The 11,134-nt window shown below is 32.5% G+C and overlaps 1 protein-coding gene across 1 annotated transcript; it reads left to right on the top strand.

The window, feature by feature from the left end:
* Positions 1–7,393: 7,393 nt before the first annotated feature.
* Positions 7,394–8,605, top strand: LOC131039334 (peroxidase 1-like). The gene is made up of 3 exons (XM_059211708.1): positions 7,394–7,597; positions 8,016–8,180; positions 8,516–8,605. Exons 1-3 carry the CDS (start codon positions 7,394–7,396, stop codon positions 8,603–8,605), a joined length of 459 nt encoding a protein of 152 aa, XP_059067691.1.
* Positions 8,606–11,134: the final 2,529 nt, after the last annotated feature.

Raw genomic sequence — 11,134 nt, 5'->3', positions numbered from 1 at the left:
GTTGCTGAATACAGATTCTTTCAATAAATGGGTAGATGGTATGCTGAATTTTTGAGTGCATGATTAATTGACCAATAAGGACTGTGTGAAGTAATCCTCTGTAAGCTCGATTTGGAGTGTTTATGACATGTTAAAGAAACATCTCAATCTGATTGATTAGTTCAATAATAAAGAACAGAAAGTTCTTGTTCGTTTTTTATTATGCAGTACAATTGATCAGAACCTTTTTGCCAGAAAATCCAAGAGATGTACGTACATGTCTATCATTAGCCTACCGTTTCTGAAAAAAAATGTCTTGAGTAATTTACTTGCCTGAAGGGAGGGATTCCTATATTATTTAAGTCTGATACTCATTCTCGGTAGATCTTACAAAGATATGCAAGAAATAATAAATTCAATAGAAAATTTAAAATTTTATATTTTATAAAATGAGTGTTTCATAAAGGTTTATATGTCATTGTACATATCCTTGATAGGAAGAAATCATGTTTTTATGCTAACAAGGTTTATATATTGTCATTATACATATTCTTGATTTAAAAGGAGATTATGTTTTTTATGTTGACATTTTCTCAACGTTTATTTCTAATTAGGTTTTGTTAAATAAATAAGAATACAAATGTTTAAGTCTATAAGAGAATGGACTAGAATCAACGATGTGATAGTTCTACTATTCGCAAAATAACCTATTTGTTTATCTTATTAATGATAACAATTAAACATGCAAGTTTCTCTAATGTATAATATTGACTTCTAATATTAAGAAAATAATGTTTTGAAAGATTATCTATTTGTAATGAGACAATATAATTTTTCATGCAGCTTATACAATATTTTGCATATAAAAATAATATCTTCCTCATTCTTTACCTTTGTAAGGAAAAGTTGTCACATTTTTTCCTCTTTAAATGTGGCCATTTATCTTAGCCCTTAATTGTGGGAGCCAACACAAATTTGGCCAAGGGGAGCTCTAAGTGCATAAGATAAATTATCTCAAAGATAGTGTAGAAGGATAATGTCTCAATTTTTTTATGATCATCTCAAATTTATTCATGTGTTTTCAGGCCTATATTTATGATTGTCCATTAATTAGATTTAAAAGAGATCTATAGATTTATTCATGTGTTTTCAATACTAAGATGAGAGTTTTAAAAATATTAAACTGGAAGAGGCCTAAGCCTTACATGTTCGTAGCAAAAGGCGACAAAACCAGGGACTCACGAGGAGTGAGAACCCATTAAAAAGAACCTACTACTAACCAAACCCAAAAGAAACCGCCAATACTAACAAATCCATAAACTAAAGCCAATTACTAGATGCAAGCAGACACAACAAAACAAAAAAGAAAACACTCTCCCACTAAAAGAATGAACCAATGGCTTATGGGTGGAAGAGAACTCCAATTTCTTATCCATATAGATGTCTTTACCCTTTTCTAGCACAGAGAGTTTTTTAGAGGAATATTTCCTGGAGGAAATAGCCAGAGTGTTGAGTTGTTTTTACCCTCGAAACAGACGCTTCTAGCCCTGTTGCAGATGGGGACTCTAGATGTTTTATTTTCTTTGCCCACCTCCTCACAATCTCATCCCGAATATCTTAGAGAGTAGTGGAATTCTTCTCAGTAATTTACATGGTGTTGGTCAAATGTGTTCTCTATAGTCTGCCTCATTTTTTCCTAATTATCATGGAGAACCTCCACCATATCAACCAAATCATTCACATTCTTTGTTTGACCAATTTTCTTTGTGAGCTCTTTAACCAAATTGTCCACTACTTCCTATTTTTTTATCATCCTGGCAAACTTCCCCATTGCTATCTAGGCCCTTTTCTCCTTCTCATCATCAACCCAACTAGAGGCTAAATGGCCTCCACTTCTAAAATAGCTTCAAGCCTATTAATCTTCTTTTTTTCCACCTCAAATTGATCCGACAACCAGCAAATAGTTGGTTCATATTTGTTGAACCCCTTACAAAGTTCATTAACCTTAGCTGCAAAGAGGGGGAATTCCACCTTAAACAAAGCACTCTAGGGAGAGGATTTTGGCAAATCATAGGGGTAATGGGGGGATAGCCTCTTTACTCTCAATATTATTCAGGGCCCAATTAGATCTTGTAGACCAAGAAGAGACAATACCCTCAAATTCCTCTTCAATAATGACCATTTTTGGAGTAGAGCATTCACCAGTAGAGGGGCCCAAAGAGGTTTTGGATTTAGCATTATGATAAGGATTAACACCAACTTAAGCACCTTTTTAGGTTTAGTAGGAACAACAACCACAAATTGTTTGACTAGAAGCTCAACGTAGAAACCCAGACCTAGACTAGAGTCAATAGGGTAAATATTAGGGCCATTATAAGGTGTTAAACTCAAATGCAACTTATAGAGATACAATATGAGCCCTTCATGTAGGAGAAGGGATCCCTTAACCATTGAAACCTCAATAGACTAGGAGATAGAAGTGAAAATACAGAAGGGAAAGTTCATTCTTACCCCATGTTGAAGGTGATTGAGCATCAGGAATAATTGGGAATGTACCCTTTTGAAATGCCCATCGAGAGTGAAGAACTTCACCAAAATCACAACCTTGTCCTTTCATAAACCAGGCAAGTCATCTGTCTTGAAAATTAATTCTTAGGAGATTTCTTCAATCCAAGGTTTTGCATGTTTGCAGGGAGTCAAATAAGATTACAGATGATATCTCTAATTGGGTGCTAAACTTTAATGAGTGGAGGAGTATTCAATTTAATTGTTGTTTTGCTAAGGTGAAAGAACTTCTGTCCACTAAAAGAGGAAATATTAGATTTAATGAAATGAATTTTTAATTCAAACTTTGTTATGGTTATGCTTAATAATTACAAGCTTGTTACATGTTAAGGTCATCTGCTTTGATTGGAGATCTTTTCGGCACAAGCCTCTCTGCCACGTTGCTTACGATTTGTGAAGGTCATCATTCCCAAGACAACATCTTAGGAGCTTTCTTCAATCCAAGGTTTTGCATGTTCGCAGGGAATCAAATAAGATTATAGATGATATCTCTAATTGGGTACTAAACTTTAATGAGTGGAGGAGTATTCAATTTAATCGTTGTTTCGCTAAGGTGAAAGAACTTCTGTCTACTAAAAGAGGAAATATTAGATTTGATGAAATGAATTTTTAATTCAAAATTTATTATGGTTATGCTTAATAATTACAAGCTTGTTAAATATTAAGGTCATCTTCTTTGATTGGAGGTCTTTTCGGCACAAGCCTCTCTGCCACATTGCTTACGATTTGTGAAGACCATCATTCTTAGGAGATTTCTTCAATCCAAGGTTTTGCACATGTTTGCAGGGAGTCAAATAAGATTACAGATGATATCTCTAATTGGGTGCTAAACTTTAATGAGTGGAGGAGTATTTAATTTAATCATTGTTTTGCTAAGGTGAAAGAACTTTTGTCTACTAAAAGAGGAAATATTAGATTTGATGAAATGAATTTTTAATTCAAACTTTGTTATGGTTATGCTTAATAATTACAAGTTGTTACATGTTAAGGTCATCTGCTTTGATTGGAGATCTTTTTGGCACAAGCCTCTCTGCCACGTTGCTTACGATTTGTGAAGGCCATCATTCCCAAGACAACATATCTCCTAATATTCACATGTTGTGTAATAATGGTAGGTTTTGTAGAGGTTCACCTAGGAGAAAAGATAAATTAATTAAAAGACAGTGTACTTTTGTGCCAACAATAACTTATAATGATTTTGTGTATCCTTTCAAACTTATTGCATAAGCCACATTATGGGTTGTGTTTTCAATTGGAAAGTTTCTCTACACAAAAATAGTTGTACTTTTGGGATTTATTCTATTTGCGATAGAAAAAATAGGATGGCCCCCCTCTAAAATTCTTAAAGCCTGGGAAGTGTGATGATCTGAAGAGAAATGAGAATTTGTAGGATTTGGTCTTTGAATCTAGCTTAATTTTCTTCTTTGAAACTATGAGGGGTTATAATCATAGTCTCACTACTAGTTTCTACAATTCCTAGAAGAAAGGTGAAGTGACGATAATTGGTAGTATAAAATTCCAAGTTACTAGACTGAGTTACTAGTCAAATAGATGAACATCATGATGAGGTTGAGCAAGATCAGGAACAAGAAAATCCCCATACTCCAATTCATAGAAGATCCACAAGACAATAAAATCTAGTTGATAGTTATAACCACTAGATTTCTATTATATATTTTCTTTATTAAGTACTAATGATGAACCTATATCTTATAGGGAAGATATTCTTTTGGATGATAGTGAGTCAACAGTCTATGTTGGAGGAGATGATGGCTTTAGACTAAAGTGATACTTGGGATCTTATTCATTTTCCCAAATGAAGGGAAGCCATTGGGTGTAAATGGGTGTACACGAAGAAATTTGGAGCCGATGGTTCAATGAAGAAGTACAAAGCTACATTGGTAGGTAAGAGCTACTCCCAAAGGGAGGGAGTTGATTTTGGTGAGATATTATCTCCTATTGCTAAATTATCCTCTATTAGATTTATTTAATCCATTGCTACTGCTACTAACATGTGAAACCATGAAATGAATTGAGTGATGCCACACTAGATTAGGGTGGGAACCACCTATTGGGGCCCGACAGGAACAACTTAAATCATTTATTTTTCATGTGAAAAATTGGGAGTGCTAGGGACTTAAGGAACAAAGGGTCATGCCAAAAAAAAACCAAAAGGGGGTCATGGATGATTTAAGTGAAGATTTTACCTGCCTGGTAGGTCAATGATATATTATAATTTTTAGCACAAATCATTAATGAAGAGCTTAGGGTTTTAGGCATGGCAAAGAGATAAACCTTAGGATTTGTAGGGGATAACCCTAAATTCTTTCATAAGACTGTTAAGAGGTTAGAATCCTAAACTTGGAATGAAGAGGACGAGTGGTGATGGATATGGAAGGAAAAAGTATGACACATTAGAGGGAATGAGAAAATACAAATATGAAAAGAGGGCAGAAGATTAAGAGGGTAATGAGTGGATCAAAAAGTATATCAAAAGGACAAATACAACCATAAGAGAATGGGGGTGAAGTATATGTCTCAAATGGTCGGGAATGATGGAAAGTAGGGAAGATAGGGTATTCATATGAATTATGCGACCTGTGCACTATAAAGTATCATGTTCCAAAGGATGAGTAATGAGAATGTGTTGAAGACCATACACTAAAGAGGAGAGGTTAGTGACACCATCTCCATATCCACCCACCTCATCTCTAGTAATATTAAGGTAGGAAGCAATAATAGTAACCATGATTATATTTTTTATTAAAGGAATCAAAGGTGTTAGATTTTTCAAAAGTGGGTAGAGGATGGAGATCATATACATTCAAGTTAAGGTGGGGATGTATTGGAGAGGGAGAGAACTATGATAGGAAAGGTGAGAACCATATAATGAAGGGGGCATGAATACCTAGGAAATAAAAATGATGAATTAGAGAATAAGGAGGTAATAATAAAATAGGGCAAGGATGAAGGAAAAATAAGGTCTTAAGTAGGTGAGCACAAGTGTTGGGAAGGTGTATTTAGAAGTATTTGAAGACTAAACATGTGAATAAGGGTTCTAGGGAGGGTGGGGAAGGTGTTGGGAAGAGGAAAATGAATCTTGTGAAGTTTTGAATTAGGGGTTGTGAATATAAATTCAAATGAGGATGGTGTGATGATAGGAATGCAAAGTCATAGCAAGACAAAACATATTGTTGCACACAGGAAATTGAGTGTTAAGAAGAGAGATTAAACTATTTAATGAAAAGAAGACAAGTAAAAAGATGTTAAGGCAGAAGAATGGACTTTGTCAAGTTTGCTAACGATGTGTCTGTATCATATTTAAATGTGCTACTCATTATTTTTCATGATAAATCTCAAAAGTTTTAAGGTGCAAGAAGGTTGGGCTCACTAAATGAAAAATAAAATTTAGATTGATCTGTACTAGTTATGTAAACAATATAAACAATAACTAATCATGATATCTTTTTATGTTCTAATCTAACTTAGCTAAATCTAATTACATTCTAGTAACCTAAAAATGATGAAACAATATTCATATTTAATTAAGTTGCTCTAATACTAGTGTTGTGACAAAGACATGTAAACAAAAATATAAAGGTAAGATGAAGCATTTCTATTATTGAAGACTGGTGGAGTCTAATTGTTGAAAATTGTGAGATCTAAGGTGGAAGAAGATGCCTATAAAGTTGTAGGAAATTATAATGTGCTTGAACATGAAAGTTACAAATGAGCATGAGTATCTTGCATAAAGAGATGCACTTACTTGATAGTAGAATACTCATGTCCAAAATTGCAGTGCTATCATTTGATAAGATGACATTAATTTCCTCTAAATACTCCTATCTTTTGTTAATATAATTAAATAATCAATAACAATTCAATACTTCATTTACACCTTAAAGAATAAACAATTTCATTTACACCTAAAAATAATAAACAATTACACTATTTTATTCATAACTTACCATTAAAGCAAATGATGTTACAACGAGAAAAACATGATAAGTAAGTTGGATATTTTTTAATTATGCCGAGAGGCATCTACAATGATATCAAAATGTTCGTAAACAAAAATCTATTTTTGAAACAATTTGACATGCAAATGACAGGGAAATGCATGATGTCATGTTTCAGTTTTTGTGGAGGTGTTATTTATTACTCCAAATAATATAGAACCATCGCCACGTGTCTCTAACTAGATTCACAGCTTTTCGCATGCAATAGTTTAATAGATTTGTATTCTTGATATTTAATATTTAATATTTTAGAAGAATATTTCTTTTACAATGATTCTCTTCTATTATAAGATATCTCTTGACATATATTACATATATTTTTAAAATATAAGTATACTAGTAAATATCACATCCAAATAAATAAACAAGATATCTAAGATTCAACTAGCTTTTAAAAGGTTTAGTGGATATGCATGCCAACCAAATACCATTCATTAAACAGCTTCACCTCATCGTCCCTTTGACTTTTCCACACCACGACCATCAAACATTTCTTAAACAATATTAATAGTGAACGCTTTGTTTTGTTTAATTTATTTTTATTTTCCTTTTTTGGTATATGATAGCAATTTAATGAACGCCCGTTTGAATAGGCACGCAATCATGGGTTCTTCGTGGAGGTATTCAGAATATTGTCAATAAATTTTAAATTATTATTTTTTTCTTAAAATATTGGTTAGGTATAAGGTGGTAAATTTACCTTGACGACCGTCCACATCTAGTAACGTAACATTCTTTTACGTCGAATGTTGCATGGGAAAATGTATAAATAGGCGGCTTGATAAGACGACGATATAGCTGCAATCGAGAGAAAAGAAAGAAGATAAAAGATGGCGAGCATTTCATTGATTGTTGCAGTACTTGTTGCGATCATGTGTGTGTGTGAAGGATCGGCTTTGAGGCGTAATTTCTACAAGAAGAGCTGCCCTTCGGCTGAGGCCACAGTTGAACTTGTGGTGGAAAAATACATAGCCAAGGATCGAACCCTTGCGGCTCTTCTCTTACGGATGCATTTTCATGATTGTTTTATTCGAGTCAGAATTATATTAATATCTAATTTTAGGTTTCTATAATTTATAGTGATTATTGTTAAATTGTTTTTAATTAGATTGTATAAAAGATTTTTTGAATTAATGTTTTGAATCACACTCTAAGATCTATCATCATAAGAGAGAGTATAAAGAGATAAAAGAATCACACACCATGATCTATAATCAGGATGATAAGTGAGACCATGAAGAGATTAAAAAATCACTCTGCGATCCATCATCAGAATGATAAGAGAGAGCACAAAGAATACGATATGAAATATCGATACAAAAAATTTCTAACGCAATCACATCCAGAAACAATTTTAACCATAACCAAATTTATTTGTACAATATATCTCTATATGTAGATCTTAGTGTGTAAATTTGATTTGTTTTGGTTTGTTGTGGTAAACTTAACTAGGGCTGCGATGGATCAGTGCTTCTGAATTCTACAACCACCAACAAAGCAGAGAGAGATGCCATCCCAAACCTGCGCCTGCGCGGATTTGAAGTAATTGATGATGTGAAGGAAGAGTTAGAGAAAAAATGTCCAGGTGTTGTTTCATGTGCTGACATTCTTGCACTGGTTAGCTGAAATGCTGTGGTTGCTGGGGTAATAAATTGTAATCTATAATTGAATTATTCATTTCTAAAGAGACACATTTTTCTTTTTTCTAATTTAAAACTATTTTATTTGTTATATGTTTAGAGACATGTGCTGCTTATTTTGGAAATATTGGTTTTTGTTAAATATCAATATTTTGATGTATAAATGACTGTCAAATGTAAGATAGAAGATAAGAGTTTTTGTTACCACTCTCACACCAATACGTTCTACCCGACATAAATTAAGATTCTCGATTTTATGTCAATGACCAACATAAATTAAGATTCTTAAATTGCTGTTTATGCACTAAATAGGTGCACATACCGTCGGAATCGGCCACTGCACTGAATTTAGCAACAGGCTATACAACTTCACAGGAAAAGGAGACACAGACCCTTCCCTAGATCCCACCTATGCCTAATTTTTGAAGAGCAAATGCAACAGCCTTGCAAACACTACAACCTCTGTAGAAATGGATCCCAAAAGCTCCCTCGTTTTTGATAGGCATTACTTTACTAATCTTCAAGAAAAGAGGGGCCTCTTCCAGTCTGATGCTGCCCTTCTCACACATTCTGTTGCCAAAAAAGTTGTTGTTAACCAGTTGGAGGAAAACAGATTCTTTGAAAACTTCAGGCATTCTATGGAAAAGATGTCAGAAATTGAAGTTTGACTGGAACCGCCGGGCAAATCAGACGCCACTGTGCTTTCGTGAACTAAATTTCTGCGGCGTTGCTGAATAGAGATTCTTTCAATAAATGGATAAATGGTATGCCTGAATTTTTGAATTCATGATTAATTGACAAATAAGAACTGTGTGAAGTAATCCTCTGTAAGATCGATTTGGAGTGTTTATGACATGTTTAAGAAACATCTGAATCTGATTGATTGGTTTAATAATAAAGAACAGACAGAGTTCTTGATTGTTTTTTATTGCATCACAACCTATTTGTCTGAAAATCTAAGAGATGTGTACATGTCTGTCATTAGCCTACCGTTTCTTACAAAAAAGTCATAAGGAATTTACTTGCCTCAAGGGAAGTATTCCTACATTATTTAAGTCTAATACTCATTCTCATTATATTTTACAAAGATATGAAAGGAATAATAAATTCAATAGAAAATCTAAAATCCATACAATTAATTTATAAAATGAGTGTTTCATCAAGGTTTATAGGTCATTGTACATACCTTGAAACTATGTTTTATGTTAACATTATTTCAAAGATTTTTTTTAATAAGGTTTTGTATATAAATAATAATAATATGTATGTTTAAGTCTTTATAAAAACTGCATAGAATTAAAGATGTGATAGTTCTAATTAGATTTTGTATATAAATAATAATATCTATGTTCAAATCTTTAAAAGAATTGACTAGGATCAAGGATGTGATAGTTCTACTATTAGCAAAATAATCTATTTGTTTATCTTTGTTCAAAAGATGATGTTTAAACATGCAAGTTTTCCTAATTCATAACACTCATTTCTAAGCTTAACAAAAGAATGTTTTGAAAGACTATCTTAAGTCTGTAATGCGATAATAAAATTTTCCATGCAGCTTATAAAGTATTTTTTATCTAAAAAATAATATCATCCTCATTTTCTCCATCTTTAAAGAAAATTCAACACATTTTTCTCTTCAAATGTGGCAGTTTGATGAACTCAAAATATGATTCTTTTAATTACAATTTATGCTTAAAAACTTTTAAGAGTTTGTGAACTAATATGCTTGGCGGAAGACTCTATGCATGCATGCATGTTTAAATTTATTTTTACTATTATACTCTGCTAATTAGAAGGTATATTAGAAATAATATTTTTTGATTAAATGTATTACTTTTGGTGATTATCAATGATGAATGGTCGAATATTTAGGATTGTTCTCAGTATAATTTGTTCTATTTTCCTGGATACATTTGAAAGTTACTAACAGAAAAGGAGTTATGAACTTCATGATTAGCCAACATTGAAATGTTGGTCACTCCTGGCCACTCCAGCTAGAAAGATACTCTTGATTTTCTCTTAGTCTATTTCATTGACTGCTCCTTGAACTTCAACTACCATTTGAAGTAATTAAATGTAGTGTAAAATATTTTGCAATTAGGTTAATGGTCATTACTCGATTAAGCGGGTAATTTTGTATTTAAATTCAAATAAGGATATGCATATATCCCATCACTTTCAACAAAAAAGTTAGTTAGATAGCTAGTAAGTTAACCAACAATTTAGAGTCTCCTGATTGTAGTTTCAAACTTGTTTTAATTCCTTCTGGAATTTAATCGCAATGAAAATTTGAGTTAATCTGAAATATATGTGTCATGGATCCCACCAGAGGAAGAGCAAGGCCCGCTCGACCAAAGGGAGGTGATCCTTATTTAATTTTGTTTTCATTTCAATTCTACATTTTAATTCAATTACAATCCTTTCTGAAAGTTTATGGTAATCCTTGAAAATTGAAAATAATTTATAATTCATAATTGTTTATTTGCATGCAATAACTCTTTGAAAAATGAAGGCATTAGCATAAATTTCAGTTCATAGTTTATCAGTTCAGTTAAAGTTCACCAGTTAATAGATTTTAGTTGCATTTTACTTTCTAATGGGAATGGTGATTAGGGAAAATATAAGGACAAAATCTTTATTGGATCTACTCGTGGGATTTAGTTTGTTTTAAATGCTCAGTAGAGTAGATTTTTGGTTTACTGCAAGCATAAAATAGATTTCATTATCTTGCAAGTAAGATTAGATTTACTTTTTCAGCAGTTAAAATAGGATTTGAATTCATAGAAAGTTAAAATGCATTTTAGTTATAAATAGATGATTCTATGAGTAAGTCATGATTGAATTATGTCTAAACCTCACCAAAAACACCAGATTCCTCTTTAGGATAGAGTTAGTCTTCTTGACTTTAAGATCAGGAAATACCATTAGTAT

This window comes from Cryptomeria japonica, chromosome 9 (assembly GCF_030272615.1).
Source record: "Cryptomeria japonica chromosome 9, Sugi_1.0, whole genome shotgun sequence".
NCBI classification, from domain to species: domain Eukaryota; kingdom Viridiplantae; phylum Streptophyta; class Pinopsida; order Cupressales; family Cupressaceae; genus Cryptomeria; species Cryptomeria japonica.
The sequence above is the reverse complement of the archived record's forward strand: the minus strand, read 5'-3'. Positions and strand labels throughout refer to the sequence as shown.